The 25,739-nt window shown below is 40.2% G+C and overlaps 2 protein-coding genes across 2 annotated transcripts; one reads left to right on the top strand and one right to left on the bottom strand.

Moving 5' to 3' along the window:
* Positions 1–903: 903 nt before the first annotated feature.
* LOC105380012 (histone acetyltransferase KAT2A) lies at positions 904–15,779 on the bottom strand. Its single transcript, XM_038120227.2, has 20 exons — positions 15,532–15,779; positions 15,029–15,201; positions 14,552–14,678; positions 12,933–13,078; positions 12,126–12,350; positions 11,814–11,863; positions 11,385–11,550; positions 10,786–10,924; positions 9,529–9,609; positions 8,870–9,033; positions 8,460–8,592; positions 8,208–8,280; positions 7,584–7,659; positions 5,036–5,180; positions 3,602–3,762; positions 3,142–3,219; positions 2,571–2,690; positions 2,121–2,211; positions 1,579–1,705; positions 904–1,106 (listed from the first exon to the last, which is right to left on the bottom strand). Exons 1-20 carry the CDS (start codon positions 15,602–15,604, stop codon positions 1,040–1,042), a joined length of 2,415 nt encoding a protein of 804 aa, XP_037976155.1. The 5' UTR covers positions 15,605–15,779; the 3' UTR covers positions 904–1,039.
* Positions 15,780–16,356: 577 nt separating this feature from the next.
* LOC105380011 (selenoprotein K) lies at positions 16,357–25,373 on the top strand. Its single transcript, XM_011549488.3, has 4 exons — positions 16,357–16,524; positions 17,401–17,476; positions 22,437–22,514; positions 24,421–25,373. Exons 1-4 carry the CDS (start codon positions 16,506–16,508, stop codon positions 24,515–24,517), a joined length of 270 nt encoding a protein of 89 aa, XP_011547790.1. The 5' UTR covers positions 16,357–16,505; the 3' UTR covers positions 24,518–25,373.
* The last annotated feature ends 366 nt before the right edge of the window (positions 25,374–25,739 follow it).

The following is a 25,739-nucleotide window of genomic DNA, read 5'->3' as shown; positions in this document are numbered from 1 at the left end:
TACCGATGGCGTACTTGAGTGTTAATAAAAAACCAATACAGTATTTAATCATTGTGGTTTCATTTTATCGAATGTTTGAGTACGCTATGTTCTATGACTGGAGCATTGCCATCTAGGTAAAAACGTCAGAATATTACTTGTTACTTATTACATATGGTATTATTTATGAAAATAAAATACAAGAGTTAACCGTTTAAAGAAATCAATATTTTTTATTGAGAAAAGTTTAGGTGGTATATTTTATACAAAATGCATTACTTATATTATCTTACAAAGCAAATTCGCTATACACTGTGACAAGCACATCGAAGGATAAAGTTGAGTTGCCATTGGCTTGAAACCTTACAAGACTCGTAACATTTCATTTAATAAATTATATAAAAACATAATCCTCCCACATTTAAAATTATCAGCCGTATCTCTTTACTATTTGAGAACACCTATTTATGGCTAATTCACCATGCAAAAGAGAGTTTAAAAGGTTTTAATCGTGTTGAGTTCATATTCAATATTTTTTTAAGTTTATCATTTACACGGTCTATTTGATTTTTACCTATTGACTGCACTGTAGTCGTATTTACGCTTTAGTTACACTACAATTCACGAGCGTAGCCCGGAAATGGCAGAGAATTCAGAAACAGTAGGCCTAGTATACAGATCACCGTTATGAAAGTTTTCATTTTCAACGATACAAAGTGGCGCCTCTAACTTTTAACACAATAATGCCTAGTGTAACCATAGTTTGTTCGATCATTAACACCCCGGTTACATTGTAATGCCATCAATTATACGTCATCCCCATATTAAATTATGACAGATGTGTCAAAAGAAAACAACTAATCCCTTGTTATGATCTAACAGACTATGATGAAACTGGGGCTAAGACTGTTTTTGCATACTATAAAATATGTAGGTAATAAAGAGTAGACAACTAGTGTACCATGGCCTACACTTCCCTGCCAGCGGGCGGCGGGGGCGCGGGGGCGGGGGCGGGGCGCGCCTCCTCACAGACGAAAAACTCGTCGAAGTTGAACGGCGATCATTTGTCCCACAGACCCACCTCCTTCATCTTCGTCTGGAAGTACTTCTCCAGATTGTTCGCGCATCTGCAATAGTTAATGGTGTAGCTATAGTTATTATAAGCGTCGACAGAAACAAGGTTACAGCTTTTAGCTTGGTATGCCACTTTTCTGAATACATGGTCTAGTACATGGCCACCCAACGTATTTGCCAGACTGTATTTGATGTTTTTTAATGGCGGACAGACCCACGCTGTATTCGTAGGGCTGTCAATATTGTAAGTTTTTCAATACTAACCTACCTTGACATAAGACTTTAGATAAGTAATCTATAGTGGTTGTATGAGGAAGGCCGAGGAAAGTGTGATGTATTGTAACGCTCCTTGGAAGAGGTATATTTGCCAGCAAAGGTCAATTACGGGCTGCTAACATTTAACTAATATTACTAGCGTATAGAAACGACACCGCAACCTCGACATTCGCGCTATGCTTTTTTGCCGCTTGGCAACAACACTTTTACATTATACTTCAATGGCTACATGATGATGATGAGACTAACCTGTAATACTCCGTCTCCGGCGAGTTGTAGAGCCGGCAGTTGGTGAAGATGCGGGTCATGTCGGCGATGAACAGCCGCCGCGACACGTAGTAGCGGGCCTTGAGGCGCTCGCCCATCGTGCGCAGATCTGAATCATACAGTGTGATTGCTAAGTCGATGTGTTCCTTTAAATTGGTGATAGAGGAAGGCAATAATGCCTTATCTGAAACTTAACCATTTATATAACCTACTTTTAACAAATCTGCAATATTCATTAGGTTAGGTACATTTTGTAAGTGGAACTTTTTCATTGTTCGTGAGTGTATTATGCTGTAAAAGGGCAACAGTTTTGGGCTTCATAACCTCAGCCAGTAGTTTGCGTCTCAAGATCTCTCTCTATTTTTAAGTCACAGTTACTTTTTAACCAACTTCGAAAAAGGAGGAGGTTCTCAATCTATCTCTATTTTTTTGAACGTAAGTTCACCAATTACTCCCCCATTTATAAATCGATTTTGATGATTATTTAAATACTTGTATAAGACAAGAACGCTTCTAGTACTCACCCATGGGGTACTTGATGTGGTCGTAGTAGTCGGGCACCTCGGCCTTGTCCACGGGCTTCAGGAACGGCCACGCCGCCGCGTGGTTCTTCACCTGCACACAACACTCTGTTTACAACTACCCAACAAAGTTAAATATGAAAGCGAGGATAGAATTTCTTGTGTTCTTTGTTAGATTCGAGAAAAACGATTATATTCTTTGCAATCGCACGTTCTCCCGGTAAGCCTCGCTCGATTCGAATCATGACACCGACAACTAGTATCATGACATCCGCAGCATGACACCAACAACTAATTATCATGACATCCGTAGCAACTAGGTATCATGACGTCGGTGTGGTATCTTGACATAGGCAGAGACTAGGCATCACATCTCATTGGCCAATGTCTCCGCTCCGCACTGGTAGACAGACAGTCTAAGCCGGCTTCTGAGGGGCGTCCCACGGTACTCACGTGGTGCAGCGCGGCGCGCAACGCCTGCCCGTCGTCGGGCTCCTCGTCGCGGCGCCGCCCGCCGCCGCGCCACCCCGTCTCGCGCAGCCCCGGGATGCACTCCACCGGGATACTGCGCACCTGAGGGCGACAGAGGGCTCATTAGTCATAGGAGGAAACTAATATTACACTCACGAGCAATGGAAAAGTTCCACTGACAACACCAAATAACCCCAATTTTTCCAAACATTTAATTTTGAATTAGATCAAAATATTTGCGTTTTAGTTAGTTATACTCTGATGCGCTGTAATGTTGTAAATGTATTTCAATAGCAAACACAAGAGCTACTTGACATTGTGTTGAAAGGATTGGTCAGATCAGTCGCTGACGACAAGTGATACGTCACTCCTTTCGTGTAGCCCTTGCGTGCTAAAATGTAGTAAAAGTTCCGTTATATTTAACCGACTTCGAGAAAAGTTTCTCAATTCCTCTGTGTATTTTTTTAATGTCTCCGCATATTTTTTTTTATGGATGTATGTTGGGTTTTGTAACTTCAGATAGCTTGTGTATGTTGTTATACGTATTACTTACTCCTTCTTTGAAACAAGTCAGGCCCGGATGGATCTTACGGACTTCTTTCTGCCTCATGTCGATCAGCTTTTTCACTATCTGTAAAGTTGAAACATTCATTGTTATTTTGTTGAAATCGTGTTTTAACACACACACAACTCGATTTAAGACTGTATGATATTGCCATGATGTGAACACTCGGTAACATAAACCGCCGACCGGCTACTCGACACGACACGATCCGACTACTATTACCGGTTATAATATTACCGAGAATTCACAGTTTTCTGGTTATGCGCTGGAGGGTTAATATACCCACGAAAAACCAACGAACGAGAGCTGTCGTGGAATCAGCACGTTTGATACGAGATATAGATCGCGGCTCTCGCAACAGCGCTCACAAACTTAGTTTTTCGTCAACTCATATTGAAAGACTCACAGGCCGCCCATAAATGAAAGTATAAATAAAGTATAGATTGACCTCCTTCTGTGTCCTAATGACGTTGGTGAAGTGCGTGTAGACGAGGCGCGGGTTGAGCTCGCAGTGCATCAGCGTGGCGCCCTCGTAGTCCTTTATGTAGCCCTGGTACATGGCGCGGGGCAGCTTGATCTCTTTGGAGAAGCCCTGCTTCTTGAAGTAGCCTGGAAGGTAAGATAGACACATCATTTATTTTCTCACAAAAAAAAAAACATTACGATTACAAAGTATCACATAATTAAGTAAAGCGAGATGGCTAAGCACAGAGAAAATCGAACGTTGACCTATGTATCTACAATCAATTACAGTATCTGCCGCCGGCTGTCAAGGTTACTGTGCGAGCGTGAGGGCACTAATACTGCACCCTGAATAAGGAACATGGAGGCTATTTATTTATATTTTTATCCCAGAATTGACTTAGTTATAGTAAGCAAAACCCTTAAGGTTTACCACAACTTTTTAACACCCTGTCTGTATATTAAACAATATTATGATTCTCCTATGATCATAAACAGGGTTCCGCTCATCTCGCATAATCTTTATTGACCAAAACTCATTTCGCATAACTCGTATGGTCTAAACTTTTTTGGCCGAACCATCACTTTGCCAAGACTTATGTGGCATAAGGCTCGTTTCGTCTAAAACTCTTTAGGCACAATCTTTAAACACCTAAGTTTCGTTTGCTCAAATTTATGTTCGTCTATACCTATGTATAATCTTGTTTCTCGTAATGTTATCTTAATAAATAATATATTAAGTATGTAGTAAATGTACAAATTATGGTATTTTTCACCTACATCCCGAAAATCACGATATTGTATGATCAAAAAATCGAAAGTTAACGACCAATATAATTATTACAAACCCCATGAGATCGAAACCTAAAAATAGGTGCGACGACGAGCAAAGCGAGGAGGAGCGTGTTAGGTGCACATGTTCATCAAAACCAAAGCGGAGCGCAGCGAAGCGGAGCGGAGCGTTTTCCAAACAGCGGAAACAATACAAGGCACCAGTTTGCGCTATGTAGGGAGACGCTCCGTCAAAGTTAAAGCCAAACGAATATTATTACTTTGTATAAACCTAATAAACCTATGCCATAGCATTATTAGGCTATTCAAGATTTGGCCATACCATTATTAGGCTAAACAATGTTATGCGAAATAGCTTTTTACTAAACGAGATTTATGCCATACGATTTTCGGCGTAACGAGACTTTGACCAAACGTTACTATGCAATACGAGATTAGGCAAATAAATCTTATGCCAAAAAAGGTAGAACCTCATAAACAATTTATCCGTACTTATAATGCTGGTTTTAAGCCAGTGGCTGCCAGATAAAAATGTGTGTCACTATCGCGATTCACACTCTCTTGCTAAATAGCTCTGTATATACAATATGATGAATTTAATAGGTACATAAATATTAAGCTCACAAACCTATAGCGAACTCATCAGCAAAGGTCAGGAAGTGTAGGATATTGTTCCTTATGTGGTAGTCCTTAAGGTGGTTCATTAGATGCGTCCCATACCCCTTCACTTGTTCGTTGGATGTTACCGCGCAGAACACTATTTCACTGAAACCCTGAAATATAAAGTAGGTATAACTGTGTATTTGTATACAACAAAGTGTTTATACAGAGTGTTGCAAAAAGGGTATACTAAGCCGAAACTTACATGTGCACCATGGTAAATAATATATCAAAGCCCGAAAATAAAATCTAAATTGCAAAATTCGCAAAAAAAAAAAGTCATTTTCCATAGTAAAAAGGCCAACATAGTTTCTATGGAAACTGATATATTTTTTTCGCGAATTTTGAAATTCTGATTTCATTTTCGGGCTTAGATATACCATGCTGCACATGTAGGTTTTGGCTTAGTATACCCTTTTGCAACACCCTGTATATTATGTACCTATTTAAAAATATATTCTTTAGTGACTGGATGAGAAAGACCGTGGGCAGAGTGTAGTGGTGGTCTTTTGAGAGGCCTATACCCAGTAGTGGCCGATGATTGATGAGGTTACGATGACTTTACGAAGTACAATCTCATGATCAATAAGTCACTATAAACTCACGATCATGTTTTATTGCGCGTTTTTAAATGCGCCTGAGTAAAAACTATTATAAGAGCAGATTAAAATGGTGTCAAAAAAATGCTGAGCAAATAAAAATGGACATCATAGCATCTCAGCATTTAAATAAAAAATTTGGTAAATTTTGGAAGGAAACGAAACGCATGAATCTGAAGCCTGGCCTTCCGGTTAGCGTGGAGGGAGAAAGCTGTCCGAGAAACATAGCTAATATGTTTAAAAAACACTTTACTGTTAAGTCACCCTTAGGGCAAGTTGCTTATGACAATAATGTGTGCACGGACCGTAGTGGGGTGCGCTTTACCGCTAAGGAGGTGAAACAGGCGATAAGGAGCATCACTGGAGGCAAATCCCCCGGTCATGACAGCCTCAGCATTGAGCACTTGGTTCATGCTGGCGTTCACCTGCCACGCGTCTTGGCTATGTTTTATTCGTGTTGTTTGGTGCATTCCTACCTGCCTGACGACATGATGCGATGTGTTGTTGTGCCAGTGGTAAAAGACAAAATGGGAGACTTATCGGTTACAAATAATTATAGGCCAATATCCCTGGCCACTGTATTGGCAAAGGTCTTTGACAGATTAATGGAACGGCAATTGGATAACTACCTAAAGTTAAATGAGAGACAGTTCGGCTTTAAAGAGGGTTGTTCTACCGAAAGTGCCATACTAGTACTAAAAAGTACGATAAAATATTATACGGATAGGCGCACGCCGGTATATGGATGCTTCTTAGATCTGTCAAAGGCCTTTGACCTAGTACAGTATGATATATTATGGCAAAAATTAATTAAGACAGGTTTCCCGGTGGCCCTTGTATCTGTCTTTCGCTACTGGTACAGCAATCAAGTGAATGTGGTCCGATGGGGCGGTACATATTCCGATGAGTATCGTATGGAATGTGGCGTGAGGCAGGGGGGTTTAACCTCTCCGTTACTGTTTAACCTGTATATGAATGCTTTGATCGAGGAACTCAGCAATCAACCATATGGTTGCTATATTGATAATGTTAGTGTAAACAACATAAGCTATGCCGATGATATGGTCCTGCTGGGTCCCTCGATCAACGCAATCACTAAACTACTCAACATATGCGGTGAGTACACTAAACAGCACGGACTTGTATACAATATTAAAAAAAGCGTATACATGTTGTTTAGTGCAAGGAAAAGGGCTCAAAGTGTTTTACCTCCAGTTGTCATGAACGGGTCGCCTTTGAAAAGGGTGGCAGAATTTAAATATCTGGGCCACTATGTAAACGAGGACCTGACTGATGATAAGGATATGGATAGGGAGCGCAGGGCGCTATCGGTTAGAAGCAACATGGTAGCTCGAAGATTTAGTAGGTGTACTAAGGCAGTCAAGATTACGCTATTTAAGGCATATTGTCTGTCTTTTTACGCCTGCAGTCTTTGGGTGAATCATTTGCAGAAGACCGGTCGCGCCCTGCGTGTCCAATACAACAACGCGTTCAGGATGCTGATGGGGCTGCCGAGGTGGTGCAGTGCATCGGGTATGTTCGCGGAGGCCCGTACGCCTGACTTTTACGCGGTCATGAGGTCGCGCGCCGCGTCATTGTTGCACCGCGTCCGCGGCAGCACTAACACCGTCCTGAACACGGCTGTGGATAGGTGGGACAACTGTTTCCTTAACCACTGGGTGCAGTTGTCACTCCTACCAAATAAAAAATAGATGTGTGTATAGAGTAATTTTTTGTGTGTTATGTAGTTATAACTAACATTAGGTTAAGATAAATGTAATACTAACACTTTTTTGGATCGTTGGTCCGTAATAAACGATTATATATATATTGCTATCATTTATGTGCTGAAGCTTATTAGAAAATACCGCAGACGATAGTGCGATTTCAGAATTTATTGTTAAACAGAAGACATACCTGTGAATGGAATGTCCTGAAGCAAATTCCTCCGATGGGTCTGCCTTCCTTGATTAAAGCTAGAGTTTTGTGTTTTCTGTAACGGTAAAGGTGGACTATTATTGATTGCACACTTATGACACTTAGGGCAAGAGCACACGATGCGTTGCGGCGGCGGTGCGGCGACGGAGCGGTGTCGCTGCGTCGTTTTACATAGAAATATCTGTGGCGTGCACACGATGCGCTCCGGCGCTGCACCGGACTTGCAACCACCGAGACGAGGCGGGGGGCGGGTGAATGCGTTGCGACGTCGGAGCGGCCCCGCTCAGTTCTTTTGCGTCACGAGGAAGGATACACGGGGCGCCATAACAACGTAGCGACGCCGCTGCGGCAAAACAACGTTGCGGCGCCGCACCGCTCGTGTGCCCACTGCGACACCGCGCCGGCCCCGCACCGCCGCCGCAACGCATCGTGTGCTCTTAAGCCATCTTGCCTTTACTTACAAAACCAAATAAACCGGGTTTTTAAGAAGGAAATTGACAACAAATAACAAGTGGTTCATAGATGTGTTTAGTGTTTGTAGTGAGACCGTAAGTTAGAATAATATTTGCAATAAATAAAAAATAAATTATACATGTAACTTACGGGTCAAATACAAGCTGTGATATGTATTCTTTGGTCATCTCTGGTAGCTGATGTGAAAATACATTATGTAAACCTGAAAATAACAAGGGCTTTGGTTAGATTTACGCACTAAGCCAACCCTGTCATTGCGGTGATAAGATCTCTTTCTTGAAAACAAAGAGAATAAAAGTACTTAGGTTTTCGAGTGTCCTCTTACAAAGCTCAAGTTTTTAATCTACATGGATAAACGCGCCATGCCGCGGGCGCAGTTACCTATGAGCCACAGCATGGTCTGCTTGTCGACGGGGCCGGTCAGCGAGTTGCCGATGACGTGGAACTCGATCAGCTTCCGTTGTTCTTCTAATTTGGCTGCTTCGTCGCGCGGCGCTTGCATTTGAAACAGCGCCTGAGGAAGTATAGTATGACGAATTTAATTAATATGTAGTTAAGGGTGTAGCGTACTAATCTACCACGAAGTACTGAGGACAACTAACAGATGGCAGTTGAAGCGCAATACTTGAAACTTGAAATTTTGCAACTCCCTGGCCTAGTCGTTTGATTAGCCCTTTACCAACCAATTCGAACTGGGAAATCACACAGCACAGTCGCTAAAGGCGCCATCTGTTTCTCATTATTTCCTTTTGACGCAAATGTCATATGTCACGCAACCTGTATCTACTCACATCGGGGCCGGCCATGTAGTGCGGGTCGGAGATGGTGGCCACGATCTCGGCCACGGTGCGCTCGCTGACGTCATCGCCCGCCTCGTCCAGTACGCGCCGTCGCTTGCCGCCGCCGCCGCCGCCGCCCTCCGCACCGCGCTTTAAAGACTCTAGCTTTATTGCGCCTGAGAATAAGGGTTGAGAGTGAAATGGTGTTAGATTAGTGTGCAGTAAAGGATTTAATAAATAAAAAAGTACTAAGTAATTGCGAAAGACTGACGCTTGTTTTATTGCGCCTGGGAATAAGGGGTTGAAGTTGAATGGTAGGTCATGGCGGTTGGGACGTTTTATTGCGCCGGGGAATAAAGTTAAGGTCACCGCACATATAAGCGTAACTTAGAGACCGCCTCTTTTTCTTCTGGCAACCTATAGAGCTCGCGAACGCCTGGCTGAGAGAAAAAAAGGCGATCTCTCTACGTTACGCTTTGAGACCCTTATAAAGATAAACTGGCTACCACAAAAAACTTTAAAGACTGGTTAAAATTTGACAGATTTCGTAGGCGTTTGACAGCGCTAGACATCTGTTAAATACTGTCTATTTTTTTGTGGTAATGCCAAAAGGGTTCTAACAAAAGTGGCGAAATGAAGCCTAATGACAAGTACTATAACATATAACATACCTGACGTGAGCGAGACCGTAGTGAAGCCATCCTTGGAGTCGCCGGCGGCCGTCACCCGCTCGAACTCGCCTCGCTTGCCCGCTGCAAACACACACACACAATGAGATAAGATAAGACAAGATATTCTTTATTTGCACACAAAAATATGGACAACAATACAAAACTTAATCTAACACATATGTACAAATGGCGGTCTTATCGCTTAAAGCGATTTCTTCCAGGCAACCATTCAGACAATGAGATATATGCTGGATATCCACTAGAGGCAAACTCAGGTCGATTAGCCTCAACTTGAAGCAAACAGCCTTAGTGCCAATATCGCCATAGTCGGTTATCTAACCGACCAGTTATCATTCATCAATTATAGGTCATCTCCATATAAAATTCATGACAGATGTGTCAAAAGTCAACCACTATTTCCTGTTATGCTCTAACCGACTATGGAGAAATTGGCACTTGGCCTGAGGCTGCTCACTCGGAGAGACAGGCTCGTGGCACGTCGTTATCAGCTCGAGGCGAATCGCCTCAGCTCTATCCGCAACGTGTGCAGTTTAAACGACCGTCTCCATCAATCAAATTAAATGCACGGCTCGGAGGCTCCTCTGTCAAAATACAGCGTGAGGCCCGGTTTCGGTTCGGAGACAAGAGGAGATGTGTTCTGAATAACCAATAAGATTTCCTTATTTCCACATCTCCTCTCCGCTTACATGCGGGTGGAAATGGATCAAGCTAAGAAAAATAAGACATGTTCTCTCCTCTCCGCTTTGCGATGGTGGAAATCGTGCCTGAGTGTTTATCTTATATATAAAAATGAATTGCTGTTCGTTAGTCTCGCTAAAACTCGAGTGCTCGAGAACGGCTCGAGAAATATTCGTGGAAGTCCAGGGAAGGTTTAAAAGGTAAGAAAGGTAGGGTAGGGTAGGGTAGGGTAGGGTAGGGTAGGGTAGGGTAGGGTAGGGTAGGGTAGGGTAGTGTAGTGTAGTGTAGTGTAGTGTAGGGTAGTGTAGGGTAGTGTAGTGTAGTGTAGGGTAGGGTAGGGTAGGGTAGAGTAGTGTAGTGTAGGGTAGGGTAGTGTAGGGTTAGTGTAGGGTACTGTAGGGTAGTGTAGGGTAGTGTAGGGTAGTTTAGAGTAGTGTAGGGTAGTATAGGGTAGTGTAGGGTAGTGTAGTGTAGGGTAGGATAGGGTAAGAGGCGGTATGAAGTTCGCCGGGTCAGCTAGTACATGATAAATATATCTTGTTGATTATTTAAACTCACTGGTCTTATTGTCGAGTATGGCCTGCAGGTGGCTGGGCGGCACTTGCTTGTAGTCGGGGTCCCAGATGGGCGAGTCGGCGCTGAAGATCTCCTCTTCAAGTAGAGCCAGGAAGCGCGGGAAGTGCGTCAGCACCAGTACCTGGGGACAGTATTGGTAATACAATAAATAAATACAGGGGGGCATTCTACATGTCGAAAAATGAAATTTCCAAGTGCTGCTTTGCGAGCCACGACTCTATCTAACTAATCGTATTAAACATGCCGATTGCACTACAGCTCTCGTTTGTTCGTTTTTCGTTAGTATAGACTAACTCTCCTGTTACGTGGAAAACACGTATGCATTGTAATCTGGAAATAACCACAGTAAAGTGTAGGTATTTCATTTTGTGATGACATCTGAGTGATCTGAGTGGTTTATAGAAGGCGAACGCTCCTAAGGCTCCGAGACACCTGTCAGATGCCCTCACAAATGCAATACCTACACTTTATTGAGAAATCTTCTGGTTTCATTCTACAGGAGCATTTTATTTACCCCATATCTAATATCTACGTAATAATTGAAAGTACATTTGTTCATAAAATCTGCAAAGCAAACTGACCCGTTTCTCCGGCGGCATACGGTCCCGTTCCGAGTGGCACTTGTCCATGAGCTGGCGGCACACGGACTTGAACACGGCCTTGAGGAGCGTCCGCCCGAACACCAGCGACGTCTCGAAGTGAGTCAGTGAGTCGCAGAACGCGGGCACGTGACAGAATACCAACCATCTGGCGGTGGGGATAAGGATTATAATGTAATGTCATGTCTAAATGTTTACAAATATAGCGATGAAGATTAAAAGGTAACTATAGAGCACAGTTTGTGTTGGGGCCCACCAACCCGCACTAGGCCAGCGTGGAGGCCTAAAACCCTTCCTTCATTGGAAGGGGACCCATGCCCCAGCAGTGGGGACGTGATGGCTCCTGATGATGATAAAGCACAAGGATATATTCTACTGAATTAATTTAAAATATAATGAGTAATTTATTACCTGGTGTAGTTAATTTGGTACGCCGATATATCCTCAGGATTTGATACTTGCTGTAATAAATAAAAAGTAATGGTCATAATCGTAATTATCATTTATAAAATGTAAACAAGTAGGTATAATTTTTTTAAAGTCTATTGAGGCTATTTAAACAAATTTTCTAATTGTTCTGAATTAGGAAAGGTAGGTAGTTTAGTAGGTAGGGTAGGGTAGGGTAAGTATGGTGGGGTAGGGATAGGGTAGTAGGGTAGGGTAGGGTAAGAAGCAGTATTAAGTTCGCCGGGCCAGCTAGCTATGTACATCAATATATCATACCAGTTTCCTGACACTCGGCGTCTCGAAGTTCCAATGATTGAAGCAGTGCAGGAACATTTTGGCCAGATCATACATGGTCTGCCATTCCCTCTGAGGCAGCGAGTTGAACTTGTATAGCACGAAGTTGGTGATGGCCTTCGCTATGGACGGGCGCTCGAAGGGAGGTTGGCCGAGAGGGCCTTCTATATGAGGCTGGGTTCGCGTCAGTATGCACTTGCGGAGAAGCTGTAAATATGCAGTGTGTTTTATTTGGGTGAGGCACGGCGTGTGGGTTACAATTTTACACAGTTTAATTGGAATGGATTTATTGCTAAATGCACCATGTAGGTTCAACTTTTGACTGGAGATTTGAGTTTAACGCTGAGTCGCAGAAATGATAGTTAAGCTAATGTCGTCATTAAATCTATGTCTGTCTCTTTCTATGCGTATACTGTCAAAGCAAGGCGGCTATAAATTTAAGGTAATGTCAACCTTAAATTTATAGCCGCCTTGCTTTGACAGTATACGCATAGAAAGAGACAGACATAGATTTAAGCTTAAAGTCCCTTTCTGCAACTCAGCATAAGAGTAAAAATATTGAACTTGGGCCTTCATTGTGCTGACCTCAGAGCTTTACTCATCCGCTCTTAAGTAAAATTGTACTAGATATAAGCAAAACGATGCTCGAGGAGTTTCTTTCTGAAATAGTGGTAGAGTAAAATTATACTAATTAGGTAACAATGCTTCTAAGAGGGGTCAGATTTCTCTACTTTATATTACTATCGACAAATTTTTAGTTGATTAAATAAAAATCATAAAAACTCTTACCTTAAACAGGTAATAGTAGACCCGCTTCGTGTCCTGGTCGTCCTCGCGGTGCATGGACATGAAGATGTTCTCCACGTCCACCACGGCTCCGAGCAGCCGGTCCACCTCCGCCGCCGGGCAGCCCTGCAGCTGACTCACGTGCTTCACTGCCCAACGATACAATACATGTTATACTCTGTCCATTATATGATTGGTTTTTTGACATTTGAAATCCCATACATATTTAATGACTGCAAAAAGGAAAATTAACTTTACTTTGGTAAAAAAAAATTAAAAACGACCTCACGTAACGCGTGGTCCCTTAATGGTCAAAGTACATAAGAGCGTAACGTAAAGGGATGGAACAACAACAATCTATAAGGGTATTTTTAATATCTTGCTGATTTAGGCACGCAAGTGTTATTTTCATACAACTAATTATTCTAATGCGTGTAATACGCACGCGGGACACTGGAAAATGGCGTGCGATCCCCCATGCTTGATGATATCCGCACTATATTAAAAACACCCTAAATCCTAACTAATATTATAAATGCAAAAGTAACTGTGTCTGTCTGTTACTCTTTCACGCCAAAACTACTGAACGGATTTGAGTGAAATTTTGATTGACCCTGGGAAAGAACATAGGCTACTTTTTATCCCGGAATTCCCACGGGAAAACTTTTTAAGGCAAAGCGAAGCGCGCGGGAACCGCTAGTATGAAATAAAACTATATGAAACAACAAGAAAAAATACAGACTATTATACAACACAAAAGAAACAATAATACAACAGGTTGTTGTCCAGAGCATTGAAAAGGCACCAGCTCAGTATATGCTGTGGCATAAGGTATACTTCCGAGCTGTGTAGCTCCAGCAACACTAACACAGAGACAGTAACTTCTCAGCATGTGCTGTGGCATAAAGTTTATGCCACAGTAAATGCTGAGAAGTTACTGTCTCTGTGTTAGTGTTAGTCACTAAATACAGTAGAGACTTTTGTATGAGTGCAGGAACAGAGACTCATTACTCAGTGTTGTCAGTGTTGATGGACCTTTTTGACTCAAACTATAGTCTAGTCAGGACACACCTCCTATGTATATAGAAATGCATAGTATCTTCCTCTGAAGACGGTCCCTAAGCTGAGTGTTCACAACACACACAGGATGATAAAAATGTTTAACTTGTTTCCAAAAAACTGTAATTTTGATATTTTTAGTGAACATTTGCATGCGTTTAAACGAAAACTAATCACCTATTTCATACATTTGGATAAACATATTTAATAATTAAACTGTAAACTAACCAACCTTAACTAATTTGTTGTACCTACTTAACTAATCTTTGTTTTGATATTTTATTTTATTTGATGTTGCTATCTTTGTAAGCTGTGGATGGTCACCTGACCTGAAACATCTATTGTTAAATTAATTAAGCTGTTTTTTAATGTAATGTGTACCATCTGTTGGTGATCCATAAATAAATAAACACATTCTGCATGCTCAGTAGTCAGGCAGCTTTAGCTTAGAAAGTTTTTCAACCAATTAATTTTAACAAAATTTTACACACTCATAGAAATATTAGTGTATTTTGTTATATATTTTTAACTATTTTCTTACCACCCTTTATAGTAGGACCCACCTAGTATATGATTGCAGTTCCTGCAAGGATCATTGAATGTGGCCAAGGGTTGGTTGTCGCGGGCCTTATTGTTTGCGGCTTGCTGAGCCAGCGGCGTCTTCCATCCGTTGCAGTTACAGTCTGGAGTCTGCAACAGTTATCATTGCTATTTGTTTAATACCCTTATCAAAAATATAATAATAATATGGTACTAACATACATACATATGCTGAAGTGATTTTGGGGAATGGCAGCCAAGGGCTTACATACAACCTTTTCTCTGTGCCTACCGTCAATTTAAGCCTGAAGGGATGCAATCATCATCAGCCAATAATTGTCCACTGCTGGACACTCTATCTTTGGCATTCCTTGTGTCCATATCAACTGAATGTCAAGAATGCAACTCATAGGATGGTGACCCTCAGCTACAGATAGATTAATCTCTTAACAGTATTTCAGTTGTCAGTAATAAACAAAACGATAAATAAATGTACCAACCTGACACGCAGAATATATGGCTAATTTGAGTAGTTTTTTATTGTGTGGCCAGTTGTACACTTGCTGTTTTCTTTGCTGTATCCGCTGTAGGTTGGACTGCCGAGACTGCCCCTCGGCGCCGGCCTGGGAGGCGCCCGCCGACGCCGGGTCGTCTGCAGCCATGTTTGATGACGCTGGAATGAAAGACACCAAACACAGTTCAGTCTGCCTGTTCTTGTGTAATTTTATTAAAATTATTGAGAATCTGAATTGAGAGGTCTGTGAGACCCTGACTTTACCCGGTACTTCGTGAACGTGCTTGGATCAGGGCACAGCAACTCTTTGTGAATTCTATGTACAGGTTTAGTAGTATTACCTATTTAATTCTCAGTGGATTCGTAAACTGATATTTCGAACTAGCATTATTTTTGTTCCCTGGATATCAAGGCAAAAGGAAGCAAGAAGAACTGGCTAGCTACAGAAGACTGTGGTGGAACTGTGGAGAAATGTTTATGTTTATTTACCTTCGTGTCCATGAGAAGGCTGCGAGCATTCCGCTTCGCTGTTGGACATAGCCATGTCTATGTCGTCCGACATTATGGTGATGGTGAGGTATGTATTTAAGACTCGTGAACACGGGCAACTTATCAACACTTCAATCAAGTCAAAATTGCATTATTTTAAGAATATGCATTAATTTAAAATAAAATAAAAACATTTTGCCATTGCAGAGCTATTCGTGTTTTTTTTTCATACACATTACTTACTCTGTGATACACAGAACAGAATGTTGGATTGGATGCACAGATGCACAACGTGAATTAAGGTGCCGACACATCATCGGACGCGGCTTAAGCTGCGTACAGACCGGGCCAACGAACGCCGAACGAAAGCCAACGATGGATATTTATCATACGTAATACAGGGCAGATTTCAGCAACGAAGGTCAACGAAACCCGTTCGTTGGCGTTCGTTGGGCCGGTCTGTACGCGGCTTTACGGACACGGCTCTCAACTGCGACTGATAAGTGTGCACAGTCTTTTCTGTATATAAATTGTCTATTATCTAGGTACAAATTGCATCTATACATTTAACATCTAAACAGAGTATAGTGCCACAAACTTATCTGTTCCGGTGAGAGCGAACTAAATTGGTCCATACCTCATTACTTACTGTACTAATGAATTTCATATTGACATAGATTATATGGACCAATTTAGTTCGCTCTCACCGGAACAGATAAGTTTGTGGCACTATAGAGAACTATCGGTAGAGAGTATTATGTTCCTTGCATCTAAACATCTGACATCTTTTGTGTCTGTGTCTGTGTTTTGGTGGTTACTCTGTGTTGTATTCCGCCATTTTTCTCTAACTAAATTTCCAGACTCTCATCTCATTTTGTTCATTTTTATTTGATTTTCTATTTTAACTCAAGTCAAGTGTTTGCTTTGTTGTTTATATTATTGTTGCTTTTCAGTTTCCGCAAAATTTATTTATAATGGTGTACGTTAAAGGAGGTGCGTATTAATAAGTTAGCTAAAGTAACGTGTTGTTGTATTTGAAAATTTTGTGTTATGTTTGATTTCATTGGTTCAAGGCTTTTCAAGGCAAATTAATTCATATCCTAATAAGTATTCCTAATTATAATTTAAATCTTTGCTTAATTTCTCAAACAGCTTTAACCAGTCTACTACTAGGTAGGTATTACAAAACATTACACTGACGTGTCCTTCCAAAATGCACGCCTATGTTCGCATGATAACTAGGTACAGTAAGGGGCAGAGAAACCTGACCCCCCTCACAAGAATTGTTACTATGAGAGGGGGGTCAGGTTTCTTTGCACCTGACCGTATAATCTGTGCTGGAAGTTGAAAATCAAATCATTAATGGGTGCCTTACTGCCTTGGGAGAGTCCTAACACTATTATGAAAGTACTACTTATCTATTGTTATGCACAAAAGTTCCATCCATGCGAGGGAACCTTTGTTTACAAAAGGTGGTCTAAGCTGTAAGCTTGTTGGTTTTCCCCTGGAGTAAGCGTGGACCATTTCCAACCAACATGATCTACTGGTGCTTGGTAGGTTCACACATCTACAAATGCATAATCTGGAAAATAATATGCTGATTTCCTCACAATGTTTTCCTCCACTTTAAGAGTGATGGTATACATTGTACAAACTTATATTTTCAAATAACTTATTATTAAGTAGGGGGTACCCTACATCTCAGGGGCAGTATTTGAATGTCTGACATGAGAAGAGGCCATTTACAATACAACTGAGTTACCACCTCTCCTACTATACTTACTATAAGTATATTATAATATACCTAATTATTTTTATAATATAATACCTAGTTTTTATTTACATAATATGTACTTCATTTTGTTTCAGATGGAACTGTAGTTGAACAAAGCCCCTTTAGCATATTTGGATGGTTTTGGGGAATATTAAATTTTGTCTATTTGCTGTAAGTAATAATATTCACATACAATAATGTGTTTATTGTGAGAATTCACTAATCTCTCATTAAGAGTTGTTACCACTCAGTATTTTTAACCAGTGAAATACATTCTGTATTACACTATGTCTAGTTAGCCACAACAAGATCCTTTGAAAGTGCAATTCTATTATAATATACTCACCCAAGAATCATACAATAAATATAACCTACATTCTGTTTAAACAAAACATACTTTTAGATAGTTGCTAAGCCTTTTATCACACATATAATATATTATCTTAATTATTATAGTTTCACCTGTTGGGTTTTATAAGTAAAACCAGTGGATTAAAAGGATTGTAAAGATATATTGAAGAATAGTTTTCACACGACACAGGAAGGTATTGGTGGAAGTACGAAGTGACTTTTCTATTGACAAAATAATCTACAATAGACAATAGAAAAACTAAACTGTTGGTTGCGTTTACAAACTCTTTTCAACACTTTCCCTTAAACCAACCAATAGTTATAATGCCTGAACTCATATCCCTAAGTATTACACACTAAATAATAAGCCTCAGGAGTACATGAGTTACACTAAGTTGTGTTACATAAAATGTTCACCAACATAACAATAAACATAAACAGTTAAAACTTAAACATCCAACAATAAACAGTTAACGAATCTATTATGTTTCATAATAGGCAGAGGCTTTGTCAATAGATCCGCTGGCATTGCATCAGTTGGACAATACTTCAACTGCACCGCATTTTCTGACACAACTTGTCTAATAAAATGATGCCTAACATCAATATGTTTAGTTCTCGAATGGTACATTTGGTTGACACTTAACTTTTGAGCCGATTGGTTATCGTTATACATAGTTACACAAACGTTGATATCTAACAATTCATGTAAGAAAGAGCGAATAAACAACGCTTCCTTACAGGCATCAGACAGTGCCATGTATTCGGCTTCAGTACTGCTGAGAGCCACCGTTTTCTGCTTTCGACTTTCCCATGAGACTAAGTTATTACCAATTTTGAATACATACCCTGTGTATGACTTCCTATCCACTGCACTAGCTGCCCAATCAGCGTCCACGTAGGCAGTGAGACTTAGTCCATTCTTCTCGAACGTCAAACAATGATTAATTGTACCTTTCAAATAGCGTAGGACACGCTTTGCAGCTTTCCAGTGAACTTCAGCATAGCTTTGATTGAACTGGCTCAATGAACTCACGGCATATGCAATGTCCGGCCTGGTACATACTGCAACATACATAAGGCAACCAATTAAATTTCTATAGTTAAAGTTACCTAATTTCTCAGCTTTATGAAGTTTCAGTCCAGCTTCCATGGGAGTACTAGCTGGCTTGCAATCCGACATCTGGAATTTATTCAGAACCGTCTGAATATAGTTCGACTGGTCCAGAGTAATCCTGCCATCCTTGTTTGTAATCTTCATACCTAGTATGTGGTGCGCTGCACCCAAGTCTCTCATGGCGAACTCCTTCATAAGCTTGTCTTTCAGCTTCTTCTTTTCTTCAGCAGAACATGACGTAAACAGTAATATGTCATCAACGTAAATACTGATTATCATCGGCTTTCCCTGATGCGATTTGAAATAAACACATGGTTCTGTACTTACTCTCTTAAAACCGAAGTTTTGAGTCAAAGCAGTATCTAACTTATCATACCATGACTTCGCAGCTTGCTTGAGTCCATAAATGGCCTTATCAAGTTTGTATACCTTTCCATTTCCTCCTTTTATTTCAAATCCTTCAGGTTGCTCCATATAAACCTGCTCCTTTAAATCTCCATTCAGGAAAGCAGTAATTACATCCATATGGTCAATCTCCATATTATATTCTGCAGCGATAGCTAGCAACATTCGTATCGTTGAATATCTTACGACCGGAGCAAACGTTTCTTCATAATCGACGCCATAGGTTTGCGTATAGCCCTTCGCAACTAGTCTGGCTTTGTATCGAAGAATTTCTCCATCAAGCCCCCTTTTCCTTTTGAATACCCATTTACATTTCACTGCTTTGTGATTAGCCGGCCTATCAACTAGAGTCCAACAGTTATTCTTCTTAAAAGAATCATACTCATCTGACGTAGCAGCTCTCCATTGCTCAGCCTCGCTTCCACTCATTGCCTCTCGAACGGTGGTCGGCTCGTCAGTGGCAGAACTCTGCATGTCGCAGTTGAAGGCGGCAAACTCAGCCCTCTCTTCATAGTCCGTGTCTTCTTCCAGTGAAGAACTTCCTGGAACGTACGTCGAATCCAACGGATCATCTATTTCACCAGATGTTTCAGCATGCTCAGAGTCATCTTTTGAATTATTATCAATCACTGAATCGGAATTTATGTCATCAGATTGATTTAATCCCTCAACAGATGGCTCTGTAGATTGCTCATTACACTCAGACAAACTACTATTAGAGTCATTCATGTTAGGTGGCGGGCTTTGCATGAATACCATATTCATGTCAACTTTATCATCATGTGACAATTCCTTAATTTTGAATTTATCCTCTAGGAATACCACATCCCTCGCTATTGTGAATTTACGAGGATCAGTTGGGTCTATCAGTCTGTACCCCTTTGTTTCCGTACAGTACCCAACAAATCTCCATAGCTTGCTCTTTGAATCTAGTTTCTTTCGATTCTTTACTAAAGCATACGCTATACAACCAAAAACTCTAAGATTGTTGAGGTCTACCTTCTTATTTGTCCACGCTTCCTCAGGAGTAGCACCCATAACAGCTCTGGTTGGGCTTCGATTCTTCAGGTAAACAGCGGTGTTCACTGCTTCAGCCCAATACTCCATGCCCAAGCCAGCTTGCTGCATCATGCAGCGGGCTGCCTCCATCACAGTTCGGTTTGCTCGTTCAACCACTCCATTCTGAGCAGGCGAATGCGGCACTGTCGTCTGGTGCCGTATTCCAGCCTCTTTGAGAAACTTCTGAAACTGAGAATTGATAAATTCACCACCTCCATCACTTCTTAGGATTTTTATTTTTCGCTCGGTTTGGTTCTCTACCAATGCCTTGAAATGTCGAAAACTTTCAAATGTTTCATTTTTAGTTTTTGAAAGAAAGAAAGAAAGAAAGAAAGAAAGAAAAACTTTATTTGGCTTAGACAATAAATAAATTAATTTTTAAAAAATAAACATAAGTTTTCCTTGTAAAATCATCTATAAATAGCAAGAAGTATCTTGCTCCACTGAACGACGGCTTCTGCATAGGCCCACACAGATCCGTGTGCACTAAGCCAAGTACCTCATCAGCCCTACTAGATGACTTTGATGGGAAAGGAAGTCTAGATTGCTTTCCCTCAATGCAAGCCACACATGACTTATAATCAGCACTATCATACTTAATTCCAGTAGCCATACCTCTATTCAGGAGACCCATGCTCCTAGAGTTTAGGTGACCTAGCCGCTGATGCCACACCTCTTGAGATACCTTGGAACTCGATGAAGCCAAGGACGCAGACTGCTGCACTTCCTCCTTCATATTGCCATTCCCTTGAGATGCCTTGCGGCTAGTCGAAGTCGAGGAAACACACTTCTTAGATTCCTCCTTCATCGCACCATCCTGTGAACATACTAAAGTATTACCTTACCCCAAGCTAGATAACGGTGGCTCTCTAGCTACTTTCGATGCTATCTTACACTGCTCTCTGACACCTACAATGTCGAGCCGATAAACACCATTGATCTGAGTAGCGCTACCTAGAAACTCACCGTCAGCATTAGTTATTTTACAGTGCTCTTTAGTAAATACAACTTTATGGCCTTTTCTTGTCATTGCACTCACCGACAATAAATTTGTGGTTAGTTGTGGTACAAAATAGACATCACTTATTGTCCTTAAGCAACCACCCTTAAGTTGCACCTTGACCTGACCCATTCCCGCGGTATTGATACAGTCTCCGTTTGCGATCTTCACAGTAGCCGGTTTATCCGATACAAAATCGTACATAACTGACCGATCATTGCACATGTGATCCGTCGCGCCTGAATCAATGTACCACTGTTTTTCACTCACAACACTAACACTTAGTGCCGTTAACAGAGCTGAATGGTCTGTGCTTCCTTCCTTGTCCTCGCCTTGCCCCGACTTCCCTCCAGACGTCACCAGTGGACAGTTCCGCATCAGGTGACCAGCCTCCTGGCACGTGAAGCACTTCTTCACCAGTGCCGAAGCTGATGTAATATCCTGATTGTCCTCCCGTCTGTGGTCTTCTTGCAGCAACTTTGCCTCCACAGTCCCGCTGGCCAGTTTTATATTGCCATGCAACTGCTCTATAAAGGCTAAATTCGAAATCGACATTGTTTAGTTTGTAACAATTTCGTTTTCACAACAATGACTGCGTCGGCTCCCGGACAAATTTTCAATCTGTGATACTTCGTGTGATATTTCAAAAATCTTACTACCAAATGGTCCTGGGCCCATAACCTGTTGGGTTTTATAAGTAAAACCAGTGGATTAAAAGGATTGTAAAGATATATTGAAGAATAGTTTTCACACGACACAGGAAGGTATTGGTGGAAGTACGAAGTGACTTTTCTATTGACAAAATAATCTACAATAGACAATAGAAAAACTAAACTGTTGGTTGCGTTTACAAACTCTTTTCAACATCACCACCAAAGCCAAATGGGTGCTCTTGTTTATTTAGTGCCTTCTTCATTTTCTTCAAGTCTTTCTCCACTACTGTATATTGGCAGACACCTCTGTAGTCCGTCACCTCTTTACTAGTTGCCAAGCGCCACACACAACAGGCGTTCTACTGGCCACTATCATCCATTCCCTTATGTTCCGTAGCCAAGACTTCCTCCTTCTGCCCACACATCTTTTTCCCTCTCACTTGCTTGCGTTATTGTCTAATGTGGTGTATTGTTACTATTTTTTATTGCATTATTTGTATTTGAAAATCTTATAATGTACCTATACTACCTTTATATTGTTAACAGGTTCCAAACATTAATCAACCCGAACTTCAATAAACATGGAGACAAATATGTGAGAGACTTCAGGCCACCTGGCAATGGGTAAGTTTTCATAGATAATAAATAATGGCAACATTATTTTTTTCACCTCTATTATTATTATTATTATATTGACAGGTTTATAAATAAAATAAGGACCCATATTTTAATATTTTTCCGTATTTTTTATTCAATAAGTGATCTTCTACCTATATCGACGGTCTAAAGTCCTCTGTGGACAAAGTTTCATCTACTGCACAATAGTCCAGAATAGAATAGAATATCACATAATTGAATATTACATATTGAATTATACAGAAACGACTAGAAACAATGCACAGTATATGTATACAGGGTGATTGGTAAGTCGATGTATTCCTTTAAATGGGTTGTAGACGAAGGCATTTCCAGTCGATTGAACCCCATAATGCATTATCCGAAAGTCAACCATTTCTGAGTTATTTAAGTTTTAAGTTTTTTTAGGTTTTTGCCAAAATTTATGGTTAAAAGGAAAATATTAAAAAAAACTAACCATTTTTAAAATACTTTTTTTTTGTTTTGTATTAGTGACACCTTAGCCAACTAAGCCAACTAATTATAATCATTAAATGCGCAATATTTTGTTTTAACAATCATAATTGAAAATTACAATCGGCTAACCGTGTTATCGGACAAGCATTATTTCGGTGAAGCAACCTTGTCCTAGATCTTTGAGGAACCGCACTATTGGAACACAATAATTACTAAACGGTTTGGATCTCTACAAAGTCCAGTTACAATACTTTTTAGTCTTTTTACCTTAAAATTGGAACAAAATCGTTTCTCTACTGAGATTTGTCCGCCTATGCAGTTGTTTTGGCTATATCTTGGTCATACCTTAATCGATTTTAGTTTGGAATATGTCATTTTAAATCTTATAAATTGGTTATGTTTTTAAGCTGTAGTGCCTGAAAAATTGTCAGATAAAATTCTTTTTTCATTTAGCTTTTTTGTTTTCAACTTTCGTAACATTTTCTTAATGTTTCATCTATTTTGAAGCACTGTGTCTAAACTAAGTTAAATATTGCGCAATTAATGATAACAATTAGTTGGCTAAGGTGTCACCAATGCCAAACAATCAAAAACCTATTAATTTTTTTTATAGTTTTTGAAATATTTTACTTTTAAACATAAATTTTGCCAAAAACCTAAAAAAACTGAAAACTTAAATAACTCAGAAATGGTTGAATTTCGGATAATGCATTATGGGGTTCAATCAACTGGAAACGCCTTCGTCTACAACCCATTTAAAGGAATACATCGACTTTCCAATCACCCTGTATATTGGCTATAAATCCTGATTACACCTACCGAGTGAAGTGGCTGAGTGTCTCACCACTCTACTCGGTAGGTATAACGAGTAACGACGGTATTACAGACATAAATATATAAATAACTAGCTGTTGTCCGTGAGCTTCGCCTCTTACCCTACTCTACTATACCCTATGCCTATCCCTATCCATATCCCTACCTTACCTATCTACCCTACCCCTACCACCTACCTATCCTATCATACCCTATCCCTCCCTACCCTACAATACCCTATCGCTACCCTACCTACCTACCCTATCCTATACTATCCTACCCTAACTCGTAGAACCAAAGTTGTTCAGAATGACCCTCTGAGACACCCCTTTTCGGCTTAGTATACCCTTTTTGCAACACCCTGTATATAGTAATCATCATCATCATCATCATCATCATCATCATCATCATCAGCCAATAATCATCCACTGCTGGACATAGGCCTCTCCCAAGGAGCGCCACAACACTCGGTCCTCGGCCTTCCTCATCCAACCACTACCCGCCACCCGCCTAAGGTCGTCAGTCCAGCGGGCAGGACAGGGCAGGTATATAGTAATGTAATAGTAAATTTTAAACTGGCTATAGCTAAATGGTCTAAATACTCTAAATGGTTGCATTGTTTCAGCCCCCCCAAGCCGCCCACGCGCAAGTTCGGCGGCTTCGGTCCCTCGGGCTCCGGGCCGGCCCCGCCCCCCGCCGGCGGCTGCGGCTGCGGAGGATAACCAGTCGTTGTGAACCTTATTACGTAATACTTACGGTAAAGATACTGACTTAAAATAATGTTATCATAACAAGGGCTGATTTTTTTTAAGCGTTATCTGAGGAATAATTTTGATGTTGTCGCCAGTTAATGTTTGTTGTAATTAGAAAGTGACAGCTACAATTTTATTCCTCAAATAACACTTATCTGACTATTGAAAAATCTGCCCTAAAAATAATGTTATCATAATAACTATAGTAAGTACGGTCATGTGCAAAGAAACCTGACTGCCCTCTCATAGTAACAATACTTCTGAGTGGGGTCAGATTTCTCTCCCTTGTACTGTACCTGCAATTTGATAAGACCGGTTTTTTTTATCATAATCATATATATGTAATTAAATAATATTTAGAATGTATTATTGTTTTTAACTAACATACTGGTAAGAAATCGTAACTTTTAGTATAAAAAGTTCGTAATCAAAAAAACCAGATAGTTAGAAATGTTATGTAGTAATTCCGCTTTTATTTTGTTAATGATAGTCATAGTCAACTTTTTGGTACAGTAATAATGAAAAACATTGAGATTCCGATCCAGATATTGGTCGGAAAAACACCGAGACTGAATATTTCTCACTATAACTGTATGTCATGTATGTTTAGGAACCTAGTTCATCTTTAATTATCTACAAACAAAAAATATCTGATAATATTAATTAATAATACAAAAAATAGATCCAAATATTAACACAGTTATTTTTGTCATTCCTAAATTACTTAATATTATACACCTACTAACCTAATGATTCTTAAAACTAATAGCTTTAATTTATTGTAAATAATTTTATAGTAAAAATATATTTATTATCTACCCAGTTACCTATTCTTATTATTTTTGTCGTGATAGATAAACAAACATCCCACTCCATCCAGCAGGACGTAGTAGGTACGTCACAATTTAATAATTCATTATGTAAATTCAAATTTTAATAAAATTGTTACCTAATCACCCTATGGTATATTGTATTTGATACATATTATTGTCAAAACTTCTTTTTGTATATTATGGAGAATGAGATTTATGCTCGTCTATACTTATCTTCTCGATTCTTCGATTTTGGAATTGGCTACTCATAAAATCGAAGAATCGAGAAAAAATACGCAGAGGTATTTGTTTTCGTGTCTTGAGTGTTAAAAATGTTTGTGTTGAGTGATATTTGCAACTTGCCTACCAAGCGTGTAGTA

This window comes from Plutella xylostella, chromosome 14, assembly GCF_932276165.1.
Source record: "Plutella xylostella chromosome 14, ilPluXylo3.1, whole genome shotgun sequence".
Classification (NCBI taxonomy): Eukaryota; Metazoa; Arthropoda; class Insecta; order Lepidoptera; family Plutellidae; genus Plutella; species Plutella xylostella.
Note: the sequence above shows the minus strand (reverse complement) of the source record. Positions and strands in the feature narration are given on the sequence as shown.

Coding starts and splice junctions, on each gene's coding strand:
- LOC105380011 (XM_011549488.3), top strand. Junction 17,477..22,436: donor TTAAATTTTGTCTATTTGCT/GTAAGTAATAAT, acceptor TATTGTTAACAG/GTTCCAAACATTAATCAACC. Junction 22,515..24,420: donor TTCAGGCCACCTGGCAATGG/GTAAGTTTTCAT, acceptor GCATTGTTTCAG/CCCCCCCAAGCCGCCCACGC.
- LOC105380012 (XM_038120227.2), bottom strand. CDS start 15,604: ATGTCGGACGACATAGACATGGCTATGTCCAACAGCGAAGCGGAATGC. Junction 8,593..8,869: donor ACTACATGGCCGGCCCCGAT/GTGAGTAGATAC, acceptor ATACTTCCTCAG/GCGCTGTTTCAAATGCAAGC. Junction 3,220..3,601: donor TCATTAGGACACAGAAGGAG/GTCAATCTATAC, acceptor TCAACTTTACAG/ATAGTGAAAAAGCTGATCGA.